At 36.5% G+C, this 23,717-nt stretch overlaps 4 protein-coding genes across 4 annotated transcripts; 2 read left to right on the forward strand and 2 right to left on the reverse strand.

The window, feature by feature from the left end:
* Nucleotides 1–1,358: 1,358 nt before the first annotated feature.
* LOC147288256 (O-fucosyltransferase 16-like) lies at nt 1,359–5,582 on the reverse strand. Its single transcript, XM_086240282.1, has 9 exons — nt 5,386–5,582; nt 5,173–5,266; nt 4,881–4,957; nt 4,348–4,436; nt 4,020–4,203; nt 3,442–3,623; nt 2,991–3,093; nt 2,326–2,657; nt 1,359–2,225 (listed from the first exon to the last, which is right to left on the reverse strand). The coding sequence occupies exons 1-9, from the start codon at nt 5,551–5,553 to the stop codon at nt 1,778–1,780; spliced, it is 1,677 nt and encodes a 558-aa protein (XP_086096408.1). The 5' UTR covers nt 5,554–5,582; the 3' UTR covers nt 1,359–1,777.
* Nucleotides 5,583–6,988: 1,406 nt separating this feature from the next.
* LOC147288257 (zinc ion binding protein) lies at nt 6,989–16,687 on the reverse strand. The gene is made up of 23 exons (XM_086241490.1): nt 16,463–16,687; nt 15,916–16,128; nt 15,674–15,813; nt 15,474–15,569; nt 15,079–15,146; nt 14,782–14,883; nt 14,547–14,691; nt 14,165–14,308; nt 13,949–14,068; nt 13,740–13,796; nt 12,882–12,941; nt 12,679–12,786; nt 12,198–12,340; nt 11,884–11,962; nt 10,979–11,041; nt 10,741–10,871; nt 10,146–10,251; nt 9,737–9,925; nt 9,023–9,250; nt 8,648–8,803; nt 8,102–8,263; nt 7,726–7,845; nt 6,989–7,347 (listed from the first exon to the last, which is right to left on the reverse strand). Exons 1-23 carry the CDS (start codon nt 16,623–16,625, stop codon nt 7,174–7,176), a joined length of 2,967 nt encoding a protein of 988 aa, XP_086097616.1. The 5' UTR covers nt 16,626–16,687; the 3' UTR covers nt 6,989–7,173.
* A 1,997-nt stretch (nt 16,688–18,684) lies between these two features.
* On the forward strand, nt 18,685–20,314 carry LOC147288258 (uncharacterized). The gene has a single exon (XM_086242244.1). It carries the CDS (start codon nt 18,739–18,741, stop codon nt 20,113–20,115), a length of 1,377 nt encoding a protein of 458 aa, XP_086098370.1. The 5' UTR covers nt 18,685–18,738; the 3' UTR covers nt 20,116–20,314.
* A 1,960-nt stretch (nt 20,315–22,274) lies between these two features.
* On the forward strand, nt 22,275–23,672 carry LOC147288259 (Tetratricopeptide repeat (TPR)-like superfamily protein). The gene has a single exon (XM_086240067.1). The coding sequence runs from the start codon at nt 22,344–22,346 to the stop codon at nt 23,412–23,414; it is 1,071 nt and encodes a 356-aa protein (XP_086096193.1). The 5' UTR covers nt 22,275–22,343; the 3' UTR covers nt 23,415–23,672.
* The last annotated feature ends 45 nt before the right edge of the window (nt 23,673–23,717 follow it).

The raw sequence follows: 23,717 nt of genomic DNA on the forward strand, positions 1-23,717 counted from the left end.
CTAATACAAAAAAAAAAAAAAAAAAAGAAAAAAAAAAAGTCTAAAACCCTTAATAAAACTTGAACTAATCTTGTAACCAATTTCATTCAGAAGATTAACACCTGCTGAGATAATTCAACTTCTGTTTTGCTATTTGTGTATTAACAGTTGGGTTGGTGACCTTATCACATTTACAACCTATTAATATGTTGATAACAGGAGTTGAGCATTTCTTTCCTTTGATACGTAGGAGGACTATGAAATAAGGAATAAAGAATAAAGAAGCATCGCAGTCCTCTTATATTTATAAAAACTTGCAACATACATGTAATCCCTCATTAGACTTCCACAACACAACACAACGGGTAAAGACATACCCTATCAAGGTTTGTTTATTAATATCTACTTTCTCCAAAACTAATCAGACAACAAAACATATATTCACTGTAATTAACTTATTAATCTAATTATGGCACTTTTGGTCACCACCTTACCAAAAAAACTTAGTAATCTAACTATAAAACTTATTGTAACACATTTTTCATAATTTGTTTAAAATTTAACACAAGAATAAAATGTTAAAAAGTAAATAAATATATTAAAAATGGACATTTTGCTCTATATTATTTTTGATACGTTTAGTTTCTTCCAATATCTGACATGTTTAAAATTCGTTTCTTTTCAAAATAAAAAAAAAAATGTCATGTATGGAAAACAAAGACAATTCAGGCATATATGGGTTGGCATCACATACAGATTTAGGATAATCAATATCATGTTAATCTTATTTCAATAATCATGCATTAGGTATGCAGCATAAAGTTCATAAATAAATTGTGCTTAATTTATTTGAATTTTTAGAATGTTACCAATGATCTTCAGTATGCTATCAACAAACTTTAGAAAAATTACCATTTCCAAAAAGTTTGGTAAATAATTTCCCGTTGAAAATTTCTCTCAAAAACCAAAAAAAAAAAAATCCCATTGAAATGCATTCTCTAGAGTATGGGTGAAAGATGCGAAACATCCAGAGCCTACTCACCCGAGAGCCTCGTCCTTCACACTTTCTCCATGCTCGAACCAGTTCCAAAGTTGACCAGAGGGAGCTGAGAGTGAACCTAGCCAAAAATTATTTTATGACTAATTAGTAGTGCTTAAATACTAATCGGTTAGTAAAGTTAATAAAAGACCAACTGTCCTTGAGATTAGCCTAAATAGTAAAGATAGGTGGAATAAGAATTAAGATTATGTTAGATTCAGAAAAATAAAGGACTATCCACCCCACACACGATGCACTCCTATAATCAAACCATCTATTTCGAACTTTACAATTGATATTTCTTTTGAATATATTAAAACAATATTTTTATTGTTGGTTACAATGAGGCCAAAGCCCAAAACTCAAAACTAAGCAATAACTAATGTGGGCCTAGAAAGTCCCCAACCCAACCTTGTTTCCAAGGCAAAGACTCGCAGGCTTAGCTCTACGAAAGATCCATTTTCAGCTGGAGAGTAGAGAGTAGAGACCTTACATGCCCTCGCATTGCACAGGATGTTTCTCAAGTTGAAAGTCGAAAATCAGTATTCTGTCAGCCGGTATTCACAAAAGTAGGACGCAGATTATCTTTGCTCATGCTTTTATAATTAGTTGACAGTTGACAGTTGACAAAGGAGGAGGGAGGAGGGACCATGGTCAATACTTTTGGCTAGAGCTGGAAATGTGAGGAAGAAATTGCGTATAAGAATCAGTTACATGCAGCTAATAACTCTTAACAAGGGTTGAGGAAGACAGATTCGTCTAGTCCGAAAGCATCTCTTCCAATTCACGTTCCTCAGAGTTGACTGCATCATAATCCACATCTGTTCTGTTGTTCAACAGATCATTGTCCAGAGGGCCATTTTGATAATCATCCTCATCAGTATCAGACCATTCTGGATCGTATTCCAAGTTTTGTACATCAAGTTCTACTTCATCTGTTCTTGTGTCATTATTACTCTTACCATATTTTCTAGGTCGCATATTGCTCTTGAACTTTGCCTGAGAATCTTCACATATGCAGGCGGATGGGTTCTCATGAAACTCACCTCTGCCTGGCCTCACTTCATTTGGCTTACCCATAAAGCCTCTCTGGTAAGTATGAACCTTAGAGGTAAAAGCATCCCAGGTCATGTTGTCTTTGCTTAAGAACAACCGATAGAGTTTTTTAGCATTTGGACGAATAGTGGGCTTATGTCCAAAATATTTCCTGCAACAAATAAAATCTGTGAAAATTAAGCAGGCAGAGGGAGGGGGCAATAAGAATAAGATGAAAAGAGGAATGAAAAGGAGAAAGAAAGACAACCTACCTTCTTCCAGCTAATATTCTGGCCATATTACCATTGTTGTTGGCGACAAAGACATCACTCTCATCACAAACTATAAAGTCAAGTGCAGCCATGCGAGAAGAAAATGAATAAAATGGTTCCAATTCCTCCTTGGTTGCTATGGTCTCTTTTGAATAGAAGTTGGGGAATAGTGCCTTAAGCAGTGCCAATGTTTCTTCCCCTCCATACACTTCCCCTGATGCCACATAGATATGAACATCACTGCCATAGCCCAGTGCTCTCAGCATCAGCCCAACTTCTTTTGGAGTAAGTGGACATCTCCCATGCCTCCTTGGCTTATCAGGATTGTTTATCTGCAACGCAATCCAACATTCATCTCATACATACATCCTATGGATCTGGAGTTAGACCCAATGGGATAGAAATCTACCCCGATACATCATAATCATAATCAGAAGACTAAAGTTTGGAACCAATAGAGGTCAATGCATTCTTGACATGGCACTGGTAATAACATTTCTTTTCATTTGCCTATTCACTCATTATTTATTTTCATTTGTCTTCACTATATAAAAAATAACTATATACATGCACAGAATCAGGTTTTAATCATTTTACCTTTAAATATTTGATTCAGGGAAAGAATAAGATTACATAAATCCAAAAGAACATCACTTGAGCCTTACATGCAAAGTCTTCCACCTCTTTCGTATTGCACCCAGTTCTTTTCTTTCCTTATCTCCTCCACCAAAATAGCATCCTGAGAATGCAAGCATATCAGGTTCATACCTGTAACAAGTAACATTAAATTGCATCAAGAAACTATCTCACAAGTAACCCTTTAAAATTTTCAGAATCTTAAATGTGAAAGTGGGAATACAAACTGCTACTTATGATCATATATGTGCATGTGCGTCTCTGCATATCTATCAAATAGATTGGAAATGCATGTGTACAAATGTCTGTACAAATATAATGGTTCGAACCACAGGCTCAGCATGAAAATATACAGCTCAACCTAAAAATACTATAAGACAGGGCAACAACGCTAGACCGTATTGATGTATTTCCCATTTATCTAATTCTATAATTATATGATAGTGGTAACTGCAGAAATAAAAAGACAGATAAATTTACCTCAGGTGCAATGCAATATAATGCTTACTTCTCATCCTCATTCGATGAACCAACTTTTCAGCCATTTTCTGTATTGGGTTAGTAAACTTTAAAGCATGGTAGTTGACTCTACATCTTAATTTTTGCAAATCTGTATCTAACATGTTTGCAACTCTGTAATCAAACTTGGTGAGCTGGACAGCCTGTCACAGAATGAAGACTAATAAGTGCCTATTCTAGAATTTTTGGATATTTATCTCTCAATAGCTTGCACAAAGATAATTCCAGAAGACATATCTCAAGCTGTAAACAAGCAGAGCTGCTCATTAAGGGCTCAACTCACTTGCTAAACTAGCCAAGCTCACGCCTGATCTTACTCAGGCTTGGCTAGTGAGCTTGCGAGCTATATATTTAACTATTTTTATTTTTAACCGTAATAATAAAGTTTATTTATATTAATATAACAGTAACAACTGACAAGCAAAGTGAATATTAAAATACAAACTTAAAAAAAAAGGAGAAGCAGTAAAGGTAATAATTAAAAAAGAAGTCAATACCATATATAAGAAATTAATAGCTTAAGAAAACTAAAAACTTACATGCTTTTTCAAAAGAACAGGTAATACACGCTTCTGATAACATCTCTCATTACACTTCCTTGGGACACGCATTCTATATGGTTTCCATTCTTTACCTCCCTTACTTGGGAGCTGCTTAATGATTTTAACATCTTTTGACAGAAACGATATAAACCAATCAACATCAAAGATCTCTGAAAAGTTACTGCACAAGAAAAGCAAAGATCTGTCATATAAACTTTTAACTAGTAAATGCACGTATATGTTTATATACCTCTACCATCTGAACAGGTTAATGTAATTACAAAATAAGAGGGCAGCATATATAATATGCCATTCAATGACTAACCTCGCATCTTTCCAGAAAGACTTCTGGTCCAACTTTGGAATGACAAGACTAGCATTCAGTATACGAGCAGCAACAACGGAATCTGTAATCTGCCAAAGGCAATAAGCTCCACAACAGAAGTAAAAATTTTATACCCGTACCCTATAATCAAGGAGCATAAATGCAACGAGATAGAAGTCTGATCATTGCAAGTCACACGATAATACTGAAAGAGTATTCGCTGGATCCTAATATCAGAGGCAACTAAACTAATTTTAGTGAGAAATCAACTGAATCAAAGCCAGCCAACCTGTGTCACTAATTCTACTCTCAGATTTAGATAACCATCGATATCAACTAATAAAATAAAGCAATGTGTCTTTGGAGTTCGCAACGATTCCAGGAAAGAAAAATGGCTAGAAATGCATACATCCAATCATCGATATCTTAACCAACACCAGGCAAACTCCTACTCTACAATCTACATTATACTTTTCACCCTTGATTATGGCATCAGTATATTGCAGCAGAGAAACAAAAGTAAAGAAAGTTACCCCAGTTCTTTGTTGATTCAAGCCTCCATTGGTTGCAATTGCCAAGTACCTAAAAGGATGCGTAATTTCTTCAGCTTCTGCAAATATGAGCATAACATCAAATTAATAACATTATTGTCATTGCGAACACAAATAGAACTTCCATTTTACAAAAACATATGAAATAAACGTACAATAGAAGAAAAATGATAAAAAAAAAAAAAAAACAACAATTCGTTAGTAACAAATTGTAAAAAATGACAAAAAATGAAACTGAAAGAAAATTGTAAAAAAAGTGGAATAATACACGCACTTGGAAAGTTTTGGGTGGCATTGCTGCATGCATAGTAGAAGTTGGAATGCCTGGAACTCCAGAGAAGATCACGATCCGATCTCCTTCCAGCGGTCTGATGATGAAGAAGTAATCGAAAACCGTAAAGATCCAACTGAACCTATCATCAGCTTCAAATTCGAAACAACTACCAAATGTATGAGCATTAATGAACGCGAGAGAGAGAGAGAGTACCGAAAAGTGTTGGTGGAGTCGTTGATGGAGGAGGTGATTGACATGGACAGGAGGAGCAATAAACAAGAGAATAGCGAAGAAGATGAGAAGCGCTCCGGAAATCAGCGGAATAAGAAACCGAAACCGGTGGTAATAGTGGTGGTGCCGGCGGCGACGCTGCGAATGCATTGCCTTTTGGGCATTTCGTTTATTGCTTTTTATTTTAATTCCAATTGCTCTTTCTTTTTAATAACTTTTTTATTTATTAAGGACATGCTTTTGCATTTATTATTTTTTTTGGGTCTGATGACTCTGATTTGCATTCTTTTAAGTTTGTTTTTGTGGCATTCTTATAATTGATTTTTTTTTTTCCATGTCTCCTTTTATCTAAGTTTTCATTTTTCATCCTACATAATTAATTATCTCTTTATTCTTAATTTCCCATTTGATCAATTAATACAAAAAAATCTGCATGCATGCATGCATGCAGTAGGATTTGGAAAGGACAAAGCTGCCCCAGTTTGGGAATTAGTTTATGGTGTTATGCTATACTATACAGTCAGGCGGCTAAGCCTGCCCAAAGAAACTTTGGGATATCAAAGCAAATATAGTAATATACTATATGAAATGTTGTTACATATGTACAATGGACAAGCCGGCCTTTAACAAGGAATTGCATAGCATTAATTTCTGCCACATAACTTGGTATCTTCTAGTGTAATTTCACTATAAATATTGCTCTGCTCTGTCTTCGAACCACAACCACCACCCAAGGAACACACTAAAATATTAGAATATTACATACATTTAAAGAAATAATGGCTATGGTTAAATTTAACAACAAAGTGGCCATGTTCTTGAATTCGGTTCTCCTACTGTCTTTTTCTCATCATCTCCTCTTCTGAGAGCAGACAACTCGGCAGTAAGTTATAAGATTCGAATGCTGTCTAATTCTATCCAAGATTATAATGGGATTTTATTAGATTTCTTTTATTTACAGTATATGGGTTATTAATATATTGTCTTTTAATTTATGTTTGGAAATTTTGAATATTTAATGTGTGTATGCTGAATATTTAATCCCAACATCAATTGCGACTTTATCTTTGTGGGTCAATGGCTTTGTCTTGTTGGGACAGTAAATTAAGCTACAGCCTTCAGGAGAATTCGACCTCAAGCAAGGAAAATAATTAGATACATAAGAGTTCCATTTTGTTTTTTAATGTTAGGGAGATCACATCCCTAATAGAAATGAGACTTACTTGTATTAATTGATCTCATTTTTATTAGAGAGATAATACAAGAGAGATAATACATAATTTGATACAAAAATGTAGCCTTCTATCACTAGTCCTTTGTTTTTGGTTGCTTAATACATTGTTAAAGACACTGTTATTGGTCTTTCGTTATTTTGAGTGTGGAGTAGTGTGAACGCTATATGTTATTATCCTCTCTCTCTGAAAATAAAGAAAGTTAAAAATGGTCAATCTATCAATGGCAGGCCCGGCCCCATCTCGGGTATCTGTCGGTTGGACAAATTCACTGCAAGATAATGATTTTAGCAATAATATTAACCCATTTTGTAATTACATACCAAAGAGGGCCAATACCCAGACAAAGAAGGGGAAGTGAAAGTACCCTAAGCAGGGAACAAAAAATATTATAAAAGAATAAGGGCATTGTTAACAACCCTATTGGCACCAAATGAATGCTTACAAAAAGAAAGATGACCAAGCTCCGTAACTAGCAACAATACATCTCTGCAGGAACACAACTCGCATGCACCGATAGACATAAGACAGAATATGATCATAAAGTTAAAGAAAGGGTCCTCTGGTTTCCAAGGTTACGCAAATTTATCTCCCATGAAGCATTCTGCTGTTGTTCCTCTAGAAGGACAAAAGGTAGAGAGATCTCACGGATCATCAAGTCCCCACAAAATGGGCATTCGCTCGCCGCAGCATCATCCAACTGCGACCGGAGCTGTGGCAATCATTTTAACATGAAGTATTTGGTTAAGTTTACTATATAGAACTTAAATTCATGAATTGATGACTAGAAGCATGTAGTGGCAAATTGAATTGAGTGACAGTATACTGACAAGCCAAAAATAAATTCTACAAGGTTTCTTTAAGACGGAATTTAAGGTACATGTTAATGAACGACAGAAAAGACAACCAAAAACTCTGAAGTTAGTTCTGAAATCTTAAATTTGGAATGGTTGATAATCAAAAGATTTTAGTTTTGAAATATTAAATTTGGAAGTGGCTGATAATCAAATAGTCTCATTTAACAGCCAAGAAACAGAAAATGGATCAAATAAGATGCAATGTAAAGCAAAACAAGATAGAGCCAAATAACCTTATCTACAGGGGCCATGCTTGTTATGGTTTCCTCAGTTAGGCTACCATTTGAATCCTTCCTAGCTTCCCCCCCATCAAGTAGCGTAAGTTGCTTCTGCAGATCCAGTATATACTCTGCCTGCAATATTCATTTGAATAAAACAGGGAAAAGAAATAGAAATAAATGAGTTGGGTTCAGCCAGAAAAATCCTGTTACTTCTACGTAGTTTGGCACATTACAAAGCTTTCTCAGAATACAATTTTATTAGAAGCTAATGAGAAACAACCTTTTGACATGACTAATGAGAGACAAAACAGAAGAGTGATACTTAAGCTACTTTCCACTTTATCCAACCAATGATAATAGATATACAGAAATAAAGACTTGAACTTACTTGAGCTTCATTTGTACTACGGGTAACATGGGCAATCAGGCATTGAGCGTGGAAGGCATGTCCACATGGAAAGACATAGAATGGAGCCATTTGTCCTACTGATGTATAGCCCCTAGTCATCTGATACTCCCTACCCACAGTTAAAATTTTACGCCGACAAACCTGATAGCTCATAGATTGAAAAGTCAAATAAAGGCACCAAGTATAATAACAAATTCAAATGGTAAAGAGGTAACCAGAGAAAATGGCAAAAAGCTATGAGTCAAGCCAACTTAAAGGGAATCCACTATGATCCAACACATAATGGGGACACTCACAACTCCTGAATTGTGTGTGTGTGGGAAGGGGGGGGGAAGGGAAGGACACTAGATTCATTTATTTTCAGAGGTAAACCAAACCAAGCATAAAAAATTTTGGTTTAGTTTAAACCAAAAATATGAGATGCATACATGGAATTGTCTATGGGAGCGTGAGTGCAACAAAATTTGTAGCTTTTATTAAATAACCAATCAGATTATGCAGCTATAACATCAGGACGAGCAATACCCCACATTCTTCATCACGATCAACCACCGCATATCTTTGAGCAAGTGCACTAATGTCATTTCTGATGTTGTCGGCACCATGTGTCGCATCATTCATTTCCTGTTTCAGTAGTTCGATTTGATTGTTGTAATCCTCTAATGATGAGCAAATTGCCTCCTACATACATATGGATGGAATTCAAAATCTAACGGTAGCTGAATACAATTTATAGTCCCAACAGCATCACACAAGTAAAATATTCTGAAAGCTACTTAACAACAGAAATCTCATATGTTGGAGATCAAACTACTATATCAATTGGTAAAAAGGCAATCTAAAGGGGCAAAAATAAAACCAAAGAATCATATGTGCATTGTAACACGGAATAGATCTCACCTTGAAGTCATCGATCAGGGCAAAGTCTGGAAAGAATGGTAATATATCCTCTATCTTTAGAAGGCCATCGGTTTCTTTAAGAAATGCTATTGCCTTCCGTATGTTCTCCCTTTTAGCTCCCTTTTCCTGTTCAATAACATGCTTCGCAACCATGAGCCAAAGCTTCTTTCTCAAGTCCTCATCGTCTTCAACCTTGTCAGCTTCAGCCATAGCAAGCTCAGGATCAACCTAAGGCACCAAAAGAACAACTTATGTAACAATAGGATAAAAGCCATTAAATGAACTCAAGCAAAGATAACAACTATAACTCATCCAAAACTTGCCTAGGTTCCTATAAAGAAGAGACTATTAGGTGGTGTATGATTGCTTCCATTCCCTTGATTTGAATAAACAAATTTAGAGTTCAAAATTACTTCAAGATTTAAATAACCGCAAATTAGCTATCTCAGTATAGGCAAATGTTCTAAAGAAAGATAGTTCCGATGCATAAATAAATAAGAAAGGCCTTGGTATACAAATACCAAAGAATATGTACTAACTTTCAGCAATGATCTTTACCCTTCTGTTACTAAAATAGTATAATTTGCACAACACAAACACCTTTGTAATTTTAAATTGATTAATACCTAAAACAGTTAAAAGCTACAAGTAAAATAATATACAGATTGGGGGAACAATAGTTGAATCGCAAAACCATTAGCCTCAGACTAGAACCTGTAGGGCAAGAGCAACTGCTTCTTCATGCATGGACATCATACTGTATATATGAACACAGGCACGCATTCGCTTTTCCTTGAGGCATAGGCGTAAAGCATACTTAGGATCATAGAAGAATTCTGGGCCACTTTCCCGTCCTTTTCCAAACTTGAATTGTAGGAAACGCAAAAGTGCACTATCATCTTCCTGTAAATTGTAGAAGAGTAATATGCACAATGAAATACATTCTTACATATACTGGAAAGGGATGAAAAAAGTATAGATCCAAAGAAATTGTAGAGTTTATCTGTGACACAAAAATCTTTTTTTTTTTTTCTTCATTCAGATAGATTAAGCAGGCTCTTAAATTTCAAAGTTGTCAAAAGCATCGGCTTTCAATCATACAATGGAATGGAAAAAAATCAACCTGCTTGGCATAAAGCGATAAAAGCAAGTTGTGCACTCCAGGATCCTCATTATGCAAACGATGGACGCAGTATTCCAAATACTTGATGACTTCATGGGTTTCATTTCTGCATGTGATATACAAAAGCAATAATAGCAATCCAGAAAATGTGAGAAAGAAAATTATAACACTTAAATGCATTATTAACCAAAAAACAGGAAACAGAACTTCCAAGTTTTAGGGCAACTTCTAGTTACCATCAACTAGAAGTTTGTGCCTAACCAGAATATAAAATACACCACGAGAGGCGAAATTTGTATCTCTTTTTGAAGAAATGTGCATGTCATACAAAAGGAAAGGGTACATGGATAGAAAGAAGGCATTGCAATACATAATCCCTACTTCTCAAGATGGAATCACCAAGTACTAGAAATTATAAGTACATAAATTAAAATCACCACATAAATTGTAGTGGAAAGTGAATTTTTTTTTTTTTTTTTAGTTTTTTTTTTTTTTCCAAGCTTTTATGTGGTTTAAGGGAAAGTATCTCAAAGAGTCTTATCCAGAACTTTATATCCTAAGTGCAATTTCTAGTAGAGTATTCATGAGAAAATACTTTGCATGTGGTTCACTTGAATAACGCATCATTGCAGGAATGAGTTTCCTTGGGTTGAGGTTGTTCGCTGCCATCCATGACTCCACAGCTTCATATGCGTCAAGCATGATCAGGTCTGGGGCAAACTTGTACTGCGAGTGAACAATTACGTAATTTGTTAATAAAAAAAGTGGGAACCAACAAGTGGAATATGTTAGGGAAAATGTTCTTATACCAAATCTGCAAACTTGACCTATACCTGAAGATCTATAGGAACTTTAGGTTTTTGAAGCACCTCCAATGCTTTCTTTACCTCTCCTTGCTAATTCCAAATCCAAATGGGAAAAAAAAAAATTTGAAAAACCAGAAGTATCCAATCAACAAATCAAAAAATTACTAATCAAAATAGTTTTGAAAATTTACTCGACTACTGAATAATATATCTACAGTTTAATCCTAGTAAAATGAATGACCTGAGCACTGAAGAGTAACTTCCCCTTGACAGCTGACAAGGCATGTATTTATCCACATAAAGTGATGAAAGTGGTGAGACTTACAACTTTCCCAATATTAATAATAATAATAATTATTTAATATTAAGAAAGTGGTAGATTCTACCCATTTTCACCAATTAATGCCAATAAATAAATGTCACTTGAGTGGTTAGTAAGAAGTTCCTTCATTGCTCAAGAGGCAAGTATTGTCATTTCACAAAAAGTAACCAGAAACAAAAGTGGCACTTTTACAGTATGTAGGAAGTATACAAGAGATGCACCTAAAGCAAGAAAGATATAAAATACCACTTTCAAACAGTACTTTCACTTCCACTAATTTCACCAATTCATACCAATAAATAAATGTCACATTACTAGTTTGAAAGAAGTTCCTTCACTGCTTAGGAGGCAAGTATTGTCCTTTCACAAAAAATTAACCAAAAAGAAAGAGTGGAGCAGAGCAAGAAAGATATAGAATATATCAATTTGGGCGTTTATGTGCCTAATGTGCCTTGGGTCATAGAAAACCAAGCAGGACTAGAACGACAATTTTAAAATAGAAGTATTAAGGGAAAATAGGTGAAGCAAGACTAGGTGATAGTGACAACAATCTGCAAACACAAAGATAAAAAATAAAAAATAAAAGAAGGAACTAAAAGCATAAAAGCACCTGAATGTAATGTTGAACTACAATTTCATATTGTTCCTTCAGACTAGCAAAAAATACCAACTCTTCAACTCGGCCATAACTGCAGCATGTAGCCAAAGCATACTTATTTTAGTGTTCTTTCAACTGAAATAAAATCAAAAGAGTGACACATAAAGTTAAGTCGACCTAAGTCCTTAATAGTATGGACTTTGATAATGTTTCACAATCATCTCCTTGTAGAGGATATTCATAAATAACAGGAACATCTGAGATTCCACAGCTGTGTACGAATTTAAAGAGAATGGTTCAAAAAAGCAGATTCTGTCAACAATTACCTTTCTAACAGTCTCATTGTAGTTGCCTCATCCAATACATCCTTGCAGTCACTAAGAAATGCACGAAACTCTTTAATGATTGACTGATACTCTGAATTACGATTGTCCAATGCAGTGTCATCTTCCAATAGTAGCCGATTTATCTATACTCAAGATATCCACAATTGATTTGAAAACAACATATAAATTAGTGCTTCATAAATTTGGAAGAAAGGGAAAATTTTGACATCTTCATTATTCTATTTAAAGCGTTAAAAACCTGAATGATCAAAAAAAAAAAGTAAAGAAAAATCCATTTAGTATTTGTATAACAAAATAAGTATACTGTAAGAAGGTCTCAAAATTCATCTGACATTGTAGGATGCATCATCTTTAATCTACCCATCATGCTTTTTGATGTGTGCTAAAAAAAATATTTAGCTTTTACAAAGCTATCTAGAAAGTTCTTTATGCAAGAACCGAGCATAGAAAGAAGCAAAACCTTATCCAAGTACAATTCAGTTGCCCATGTTGAAATCATTGTTATTTGGCATTTGTCATCCTTCGCAAGAGAATCGAGTTTCCGTAACAGAAAAGTTCTTAAAGCATCCTGAAAGCATGCAAAGTGTAGTAAAAGTCCATAACTGTATGAGTTTAATACCAAACTAACAGAAAACACACACAGACAAATAATTTTGCAAGTACCTGCTCATTTACGGTGATAAACTTCAGAGTGATCTCCTCGAATGATAATATATAGTTGATCTGCAAAAAATCCCATCATCATTTAATAAATGAGATACAACCAGATCCAAAAGTTCCAGCAGTATAACTTGGAATAAGAGGCACCTAGAGAACCAGAGAATGTGGAAAAACAGAGTGAAGAAAGACAGGGCATGTTTATAAGTATCTTGTTCTCAACCATAAACTAGAAATAAATCAACATAATCACAGAGTAGCAGCAGGAAGGGAAGGATTTATTATGGTTTATAGTGAGCTCATTTATTATGATTTATTATGGCCAAAAAAGATAGTGAGCTCACATACATTTGCAGACCCATATTTAAATCTCAATCAAGCAAATTAGATCACGTACGTAGAAGAATAACATGAGGAAGTCATATTACCCTAGTGAGACTTAGAAAATTCTTAATATCCATCAAAATATGAGATCTGGATAATCAGACAGTGTTCTTTTACAGAAGGGGCAACATTTTTCATTTCCCTGATGGTTAATAATACACAGCTGTTCATTAAAAATATATGATTTGGATCAGAATATGGATCTGTACAATCACAAAGTGTGTACTTTTTACTTTCAAAGCTAAATAAAACAATATCTTTGTGAGCTCAATCAGTGAAACATAAGTGGAATGTTACAAAATGTCTTCAGTATAGGTACTGACCAGTGCAAATCTAGTAGCAATAAACAAATTAGAGACATCTAGACAACAAGACAAAAGAAACTAAGATCAAGAAATAACAAACAGCTTTCTACGCCTATAGCCATTTTCCATAAATTATTACTTATTTAAAACCCAGATCAAGAAATAGAGAATTCACTTTTGCATAAAAGGATGCAGCTCTGAGGTAATCCTTGGAGGCAAATGCAGCTTCAGCCTGCAAATCAAATTACTTCTGTTACTGACTACTCAAGTAAATATAAGATTCAGAAGACAAATATCTGAATACAAGACTGCAATGCAGTGAGGTTCATATTTTTAATAAGTTTCACAAATAGTTCAATTGCAATGAAGTCAGTTAGGTATCACCTGCACCAAATATACTTGGTCCCTCTGAAGCGGGTCACGACAATTCGCCAAAGCAGCAGCATACTCTTTCATGTCCAGATAAACTTTCCACATGTCTCGGCCTTCATCATTAACAGACACCTACATTATGTTCTCAAATCCGGCAGTATGAAAAGGTTTACTTTCTGGTGCAAAATGGACTAAAGCCAGAAAAGATTTAGTCATAAAAAGACAAACCTGAAATACAGAGTTTTGGTCATAAGCATAGAACAACCCAGCAGTGGCGTCACTACATAATCCAATGATACCCTTTGAAACTGATTCAGTTGTTTGATCAAACTGAAGTTCCTCTATGATTTGCTCACTTATTCTATTTACGACCTACAAAACATTTACACATGAAAATAGTCCAGAAGCTAAACAAAAATGGGACAAGTGCAGTATGTAGGCACTATATACTAAAAAATCTCATTCTGATACACATCATACATATGTTTTTTTCATTTAACCTAATGCTTAGAACCAGCATTAGTTCAGAATATGATACTCAATGGGAGCATAGAGACAACAGCATCAGTAAGAAGTAAACAAATATTCAGAGCAGTGATTATGTACACACCTTAACCCTATTCCCAATAAGAAGCAAGAAATGAAATTCAGAAACTGCCATAGAACTGGGTTTTGCTACTTCAGCACTGTCACTCAATTTTGAATAGTCCAAAAGAGCCTTGTTCTCCACAAAATTTTCATCTCCATTTGGAGAACTGCCCAAAAGATTTCCAAAAAGAAACACTGTAAGAAGGATGGTTCTGTTTTATAGGAAGGAAGAAGAAAAGAAGAATGCCATCTTCTACCTATGTTGTGCCCCAAAATTTAAACCACCATGATAGATACCAGCTCCAGAAAGCCATGCAAAATGTATTGCTCTTCTTTGCTTGATATAGAAATGCAGTTCACTGAAAGATGACAAAGGGCATCAGAGCTCAATAAGAATGACAGATAATAATAATAATCAATTTAGAAAATCAAAAAGTGATTGTTTGTAGAGAAGAAGACAATACTTCCAAAACAAATATAAAGAACTTTCCAATTTCAAGATTTTTTGTATCTCATCTTTCAATAACTCTGTTAGAGTCAACATAAGCACTTGCCTGTTAGGTATTTCACCAGGAAGTTCCATGAAATGCACCGCATTAGCTGCGTAACTAGCAAAAACAGTCTAGAAATGCAGAACAATCAATAATTATACAATTCAAGTTAAGAGAACCATGAAAAACTGAGGACTGAATGACAAACAAAGATATCTTTAAGGAATCAATGAAGTCCAAGGCTTGAAGCACCACACTATAGGTAGTTACATGATATGTAACAAACAATTAAGGTGAAAACATGTACATATTGGTCACCAACTAAAGTAAACCATCGAATCAGTCTTAAATAAGTATGCATTCTTGGAGCTGTGCACATATTTGAAAAGTTCACTACGCAGAAGTTACCCAATTTCGATAACTCAAAAAAAAAAAAATAATAGGCGAGCTAAACTTACATCCAGCAATCCAATTCCAGTAAAGGAATAGAGTCGTGTAGGAGTAACAGCCATCACATAGTATCTGGTTCCATTCAGAATGGTTGCAGTTTCCATCTGTACACAGAGAATAGATCAAGATGATGATGCCTTAGAGTTACAAATTGGTACAATTCTATTTTAATTATTTTCCTAACAGAAAAGGTGAACAAAAAGATCACCTGCAAACTCATGAAAGCCTCTGGAAGTTCTGTTAATTCTAACAGAGACTTCACATATTTCTCCTTTTTATCCTTCTCATCCACAGAAATCTCATGAAGTTGACCATTGTCTGTGCCGAGAAGGACTTCCTTTGTCGAAGCTGTGATTTAAGAAATAACATGCAATACCTAAAATGAATCAACATGCACAAACCTCTATCGAAATGCAATAAGGTAAAATAGTGATTCGACTGGTAAGCTACCTTCTGTTATCTGTTGTCTGTTCCAGGCAACAGAATTCACAACGAGACCTTTTAACTTGGTCAAAAGACGCGGCTTGGACCATTTTGCATGGGTATAGAAAGTATCAGCACCCCCAGTACCGGAAATGGTGGCAATACAGTGGCTCCCACCGGGATCAACAAATACCCTATGGATGGATTGCTCCCCAGGACGACCCGCCGAGAGATCAATATCTACAGCTCAAAAGAAAAATTACCCATCAAGCATTGCCTGATCTTAAGTAGAATAGAATGCAAAATGAATCAAATCAACACAATCAGAGAATGGGTTAGAATGAGGTTTCAACACCCACCCAGCACAACTCAGCTTGACATGATCAATTTAGCGACTAAAGAAAACCATTGGTCTATAGGCCTTACGAAGCTTAAGTTTAAGCTTAAGCTCAGCAAAGACAATCAAGTAAAGTGTTCCTAAGCATATCATACCTAAATGGAATGAAACTCGGGCAAGCTAATAACAAAAGGATTGAATTTCATTTGCAAGGAATTAAGTGTCAGAATGAGGTACCGAAGGAATCGCCGACGCCGAAATCGTGGCGAATGATCCATCCTTTACTGGTCCCCAACACAATGACGTCGTTTCCGGCAGCCATACAGGTGATGACTCCACGCCCCTTCGCCGCATATCTTTCTAGAAGATCCACCGTGAAAACCTGCCTCCCGGAATCCATCTTCGAAGAATCGGAAATTTAGCAAGAGTTTCAGTTCCAGAATTCTTTACAGTTCTTTTATTTTTTTATTTTTTTTTTTGGTAAAAAAGCTGTTTAACGTTTATTTTGGATTTAATCACGACATCAGCAAGTGAGCATCACAGACTTCACAGTCTGTCGCCACTCACCACTAACCAACGTCGGCTAAACGCACCGTTTCAATCAAGACGCAGGTTGTTAGGTCGTTTGACGCGCGGACACAATGCGCGCCTGTTGGTCCCACCCAGCAGACTTCGTGAATTCTGAGGTTTAGCCTTTTTCCAAGCAGACCCCACAATTTTGATTTATTCCACTAGCACCCCTTGCCATTAGTGAATATCAACAGAATTGACCAAGTTTGACCATTGCAGAAGTCACTTTTATCCTCCATTTGTTTTAAAGAAACATGAAAACCTAAATAAAAAGAGAAAAACAATATTGCATCCTAAACAAATTAAAAAGAGAAAGAAAACTAAATTTACTCTTTCCATCAAACACAAAACCATCAATGGCACCATATCTTCAAATCCAGGATGTCCATAAAAATGTTTACTAATTTTAATTGAAAAGAATAACCAAAAAATAAAAATTTCCTTACATTTTTTGGAAACTTCAAATGCAGTTTTAGCATAATAAATTGTATTATTTACTCAAAATTTGTCAATACATCACACCAAAGTAGTGAATTCGTTTCTTTAAAAATAATAGCTTAGAGTCATTAGATAAGAACTTGACATTTTTATTGATAATACGAATATGTCACAGGATAGAACACTTTATATTGAGGCGATAAGAATCTTTCTAATTTCCTTCAACCAAAATGTTGAGATATCTAGTATTACGAGCATTTCACAAATTATCTTAACACTGATCAACAATGGCCGTTCCTATTTTTTTACTTTATTTTGTCTTTTTTGTTTTACAGAGTCAAGAGAATGGTTGGAATTTTTTTTTTTTTAACTCTTTGACTATTTAAATTTCATACCTATAAAAAAGGGTGCTACTATTTGCACACCCTATTTCTTCTCATTACACACCTCTCCCTATTTATTTAGTAAATTACCAGTTTAACCCAAATTTAAATTACCAAAAAGGACAACACATCCCTTTCTCTCTCCTTATCTATCTCATCTATCCCTTTCTTTGTATGGCTTCTCTCTCCTATCTCTCTCTAGTCAGTTGCAGCGCCGGCCTCAAGATCGACCACCACCCTGGCCCGCCTAGCCTCAGCCCCGCCCACCCCCACCCCCACCCCCACCCCCCAACCTAACCTAACCCAACCCCTTCCTGACCACACCTAGCCCCACCGTTCACAGCGAAGTCCACTAATCTGGAGGTCGGTAAGCTCGACGACCCCTGCATCTGATCAGAGAAAGCAGTAAGCAGAGAGGGAAATGGAGAGAGAGAGCGAAGAGAAAAGAGATAGGGAGATAGGAGAGAGGAGAAATGAGAGAGAGGAGGCCGACTGAAGTCGGCGTTGGGGGTGTGTGAGCTAGCTGGGTTTTGGTTTATGTGTGTGTGTGTGTGTGTGTGTGTGTGTGCGAGTATAAATGAGGGTATTTTGAATATTTTGAGAGTTTGTTTTGATAAATTATAAAAATTAAAAAGAAAAATGAGTGTGAGATGAGAAATAAGCATGTAATGAAAGAAAAATAAGTGTGCAAATAGCAACTATAGTTACAAATAAGAGATTAAGAGATGATAGATATGAATTAAAACTGTGGGGTCTGATCAGAATAAGACCAAACCTCAGGGTATGCTTACGAAATTAACCCCGTAATAACTACTAATAAAAGATAAAAACAAATCCTGATGAAAGGAAATAAAACTTTAGATCAAATCGGAGCGTCTATGTGAGCCGTTTTGCACCCAACGGCTAGGATTACACGAAACGCTCCCATTGCCCCCCCAACGTCTAAATTTTCCCCAACGGTCAAAAATCTCAAAATACAAAGAATTTCTTCCAAAGCAAGATCTCTCTCTCTCTCTCTCTAATCCAAGAACCACAAATCACCAATACTTATACATACAATACAAGAAAGTAAGAGAAAAAAAGCCATCTTTGTCTACAATTGTTCCTACCCAGTAAGCAAAAATGAGCGTTCTTCATTACCCAGATGCCATTAACGCACCAGAGCTTCAGGTGTGGAACAATGCCGCCTTTGACAACGAAGAATCTGAAGGTTCCGCCGCCATTAAAGCTTCTTGGTCTGATCTACTGCAACCCCTGCTGCTGAACCGGTCTATGGAGTCGGTCGAATCCGATTGCAGCAAAGAGAATCTAAGTCCTGCGATCCTGAAAACCCCTGTTTGTGTCGCATCCTCGGTGCCCTTTAAGCCACTGAACACGAATACCACTATTGGGAACTCACAAGGCAAGCCATTGAATCTGCTATTCAAAGAGGTGTCAAAGAAGAAGGGGTTTGAGGTTGAAGATAGAGAAGAGAAAGTTCCTGATGAGGGGAAGATTGATACGGAGATTGAAGAGATCGAGAAGGAGATAAGCCGCTTGTCGTCAAGACTCGAAGCGCTTCGACTCGAAAAGGCTGAGCGGAACGCGAAGACAGTGGAAAAGCGTGGACGGGTTGTGGCGGCGAAATTCATGGAGCCAAAACAGAGTGTCAAGAATTCAGATGGGTTGAGAAAGATTGAGGAATCTTTGATGTTAAGTGCGAGACCAAAGGTGAATCGCAGAGGTGTCAGTTTGGGACCGTCGGAGATTATAGCCGGAGCTGGATTCCGGCGGCCGAGTAAGCTTGAAATAACCCCTGTTCAGCCGATACAGAGTCGCCGGAAATCATGCTTTTGGAAGCTTCAGGAAATTGATGAATTGAGGGCTACAAAAGAAAGGGGAAAGAGTTTGAGTCTGAGCCCGAAATCGCGAAAAACTGCGTCCAAGATTCAAGTTCCGAAACAAGCTGCAACTACGGTTGGAGGGGCTAAAAGGCCTGCGAAGAAGGAAGACAAGGTTCTTGCTTCAATTGAGCCAAAGAAGCTTTTCAAAGATGGGGAAGTCCCAAAGTCTGTGCCTGCTAAGAAACCATTCAAGGCTGGCAGAGTTGTGCCAAGCAGGTATAACCAGATTGCTAATTCGGCGATGACTGATGGCCGGAAAAGGTCCTTACCAGATGATGATAAGGAAGATGGTAAGAACAAGAGGCGCGTGTCGTTGGCGGGGAAGCCACGTGGGGTTGGCCGGGAGGCGTCCCGGAGTCAAGGACCGGAGAACCGGGTGAAGAAGAGGTGGGAGATTCCAAATGACATAGTAGTGTACCAGAGTGTGGAGGATGTTGCTGAGATGAGTGATGTGCTTCCCAAGATTAGGACTGTCCGATGTGGTAATGATACTCCAAGGGGTTCAGGGCCAGCCAAAAGGGTTGCTGAATTGATTGGGAAGAAATCCTACTTCAGCAGCAATGAGGAGGTTTGCCAGGCATTGAGTTTTGCAGAAGAAGATTCAGAGGAAGAGTAAGTGGAATCATGGAGGATTTTGACCTCTACTTGAATTGGTAACTTTGGATATGAAGTTTTAGCTTCATTCTTATGAGCCATAACTCTTGTTATGGAGTAAGTACGTTTTTTTGTTTCTGTTAATGGGATTGTAAGTCTATCGGTAGACTTTGCTTTCTCTGTTATGCAATAATAGATTGAGCTTTTACTCTTGCTTTCTAGCAAGATGTGTTTGTTCTCATTCTTTTTAACGAATTTGAGTAATAGTCATCCAGTGATTGTTCATTGCATAATGTATCTGTACATGACTTGCGAAAAATGTCACCTTGAATATATGATAACAAAAGGCACTAATTAACTGATGTCTTCTTAACTTTGTTTTTTCCCTGTTGATTAGCTAATGCTGATCTATCATGCCATATCCTTGAAGAGTAGTTTCTAAGTTTTTGTTACTTTGGCCACTATTTGAACTACTTGACTGTTACTGGATTGTTTGGAAGTAAGTTTATAGGAAGTTGCCAAGTTCAAGTAGTCAATGATCAAGTCTTGCTTCTGAAATCATTTTCTCTGTGGTACTATATACCAATATTATGCAGTAAAGTATCTCAGCAGCTTAAACTTTCTAGTGTGATCTTGGCTTTAATATGGTTTTTTCATGTCCTAAATGCCCATGTTTAGAGTGTAACTGTAAACATCCTTAAATGCCTTGATTGAGTGGAATGTTTTTGGCTGTATAAATTTTACTTCTCCTTGAAGCCAAACAGAGAATGCAACTTATGCAAACTTTTACTTGAGGTTTCTCCCAATCAAGGTGATCCTAGGCCAGGACGTGCAGAAGAAACTACTCATAAGTGGACTGGAGCCCTTTCCCATTGAAAAGACAGCATTTAATCCATCAAAAAACAATATTTTTAACAGCTTAATAGCCTTGTTCCAAGTTTCCAACTCAATGTCAAATTTGCACGAACTAAACATGTATTATAATGAATGTAGAAAGTTAACAAAGGTATTGCAGTATCAGAAGTTAAATTTGGACAACCAAATGTAGAAAGTTTACATGTTGAAACAACTTGTATTCATGGCCATTGTGAGCCCTTTACTTGAATACATGCTGGTTGGAATGAATATTACAATACTTGGCATCAGATACTTGGACAGCCAAATGTAGAAAGGGTACAAAGGTATTGCAGTATCAGAAGTTAAATTGATTAGAAATTCCCACAAACTTACAGCAAGTATACTAGTAGAATTAGTTGGTTAATAAATAATAGAAAAGTTAAATGAAAGATAAATGGTTAAATACAAAAATGGTTCACAAACTTTACAGTGAATTTCAATTTAGTCCACTAACTATAAAAAGTGTCAATTTGGTCCACGAACTTTTCAAGTTGTACCAAAGCAGTACAAACGTTAACTTTTATCGAAAAATTTAACGAAAAGTAGTCATGTGCACAGCAAGTGACCACATTTTTAGAGGCATTTCAGTCCGGTCATCACATTTTCATGTGACCAATTCCGTTAATTTTTGGATGAAAGTTAGCGTTTGTACTGCTTTGGTACAAATTGAAAAGTTTGTGGATCAAATTGACACTTTTTATATTTAGTGGATTAAATTGAAATTCACTGTAAAGTTCGTGAACCATTTTTGTATTTAACCCAAATATAAAATATATTTATTTTCTCAAGTTCATGCTTTTCTTGGTTTATGTCATTGTCCAAGTATTTAGAGCGGTGGTATTACCGCCCCAAAGTGTTCACTGTTCACTCATCCACTACTTTTTCTACCCTGCAAAATTGTTTTTTTTTTTTTTTTTCCAGAAAATTATATTATTGAACTTTTATTGATTTTCTCAAAATACCCACATATTCTAACTTGATGGAGTGTTGTCCATCCCTAGTCTTTTTATTCCTTATTTTGATTTAAAGTTTTTTCTTTTAGTTTTTATTCATGTTTTTTTTTTTGAGGTGCAGTTTTTTATTCATTTTGAATTTGAAGTTTGTTGTTTTACTTAATTTTATAAGAGAAGGAAATTCAGCTAAAAAAAGAGAGAAGGAAATTGTAATTAATCTGTTTCTAAGGGAGTTAAAATTGTGAAATGTAACAAAAAATGGTAATAGTGCAAACACCTTAAAACGTACCTCAAAGCATGCTTGCTGTCTCCCAAGTCTTGTGACGAGAGGGGCAATTGCTCAAACAGCTTAGCCGCACGTCGAAAAACCCCAACGCCATATCGCTCTGAATCCAGAGCGATGCTATCTGCTTCTTCAAGGCGTTTGCGATCCTACAGAGCAGCACAGCTATGCGCTCGCACTCTCGGTCCCGACTCGGCTCCGATTCGGAATCCGATTCAGAAATGCATGCCGTCCAACCCAGTTGGCGAGTCGAAGAACCGGCCATTGTTCTCCATTGGAAGTAGATTCATCACCAACTCTCAGGCCTCTTCCGCGGAAGAAGAAGAAGAAGAACTGGTTGTGAATCGAATTCTCTCCTCCATAGAAAACGCCCCTACATTACTCGAATCCTTACACGAAAAACGCGTCTTCCTCAGCCCCAAAGCGTATAATCGTTTGTTGGTAGCAGCAAGTGAAAGAAATGACCTTCAACTTGTTTGTGAAATTGTCAGAGTTGCAACTGGATCTTCTCAACGTTTGAATTCAACTTGTTATCTCACTGTTGCCAATGCTTTTGCAAAGACAGATGGTTGTGACGAGCTGCTTCTCAGACTCACCAAGCAAGTATTGGAGCTGACTTCTCCAAGCTTGACTGTGATAAACAGGATTATCTTTGCGTTTGGTGAATGCAGAGAGACTGACAAGGCCCTTGTGATCTTCACCCAGATGAAAGCTCTCAACTTTGCACCGGATTTGTACACATACAACACCATTTTGGAAATCTTGGGTCGTGCAGGTCGCAGGGATGAAATGCTTAGCCAATTTGGTTCAATGAAAGAAGCTGGCATTGACCCAGATGTCGTTTCTTACAATACGGTACTAAACAATTTGAGGAAGTTCGGGAAATTCGATATGTGCTTGTTGTATTTGAAGGAAATGGGTGAAAATGGAGTTCAGCCAGATTTGCTTACGTACACTGCAGTGATGGAGAGCCTGGGACGGTCAGGGAACGTTGAGGAGTCAATGAGACTCTTCGATGAGATGAAGGCGAGGCGAATCCGTCCTTCACTGTATATGTATCGGGCACTGATCAGTAACCTCAAGAAGATGGGGAAGGTGGAGTTGGCAGTGGCTTTTCAGGAGGAGTTGAATTCGTGTGCTTCAAAGCTTGCTGGTCCAATGGACTTCAAACGAAATAAACGCAAGTAAGTAGTTTGGTTGGTCTCTTGCTATTGGTATTGGTTGTATAGTGCTTCAAATCTGCTACTCAATTTTGTGTTCATATTCAAAATGATGCTTAATTTGACATTGTGTTCATTTGGGGTCAAGTATTCTGTGTTGGTCCACTTGGTTCTATATGTAATAAGCTTGGCATATGCAATGATACAAATGCAACCTCAAGAACAGCATCAGCTAGTCGAATAGAGATTATAAGTGGTATAAAGAGAATCATGGATTTCAATCTCATTACAAGTTTGAAACTCTAATTAAGAAAATAAACCGAGTCTGTAT

This window comes from Dryas octopetala, chromosome 4 (genome assembly GCF_963921425.1).
Source record: "Dryas octopetala chromosome 4, drDryOcto1.1, whole genome shotgun sequence".
In the NCBI taxonomy this organism is placed as follows: Eukaryota; Viridiplantae; Streptophyta; class Magnoliopsida; order Rosales; family Rosaceae; genus Dryas; species Dryas octopetala.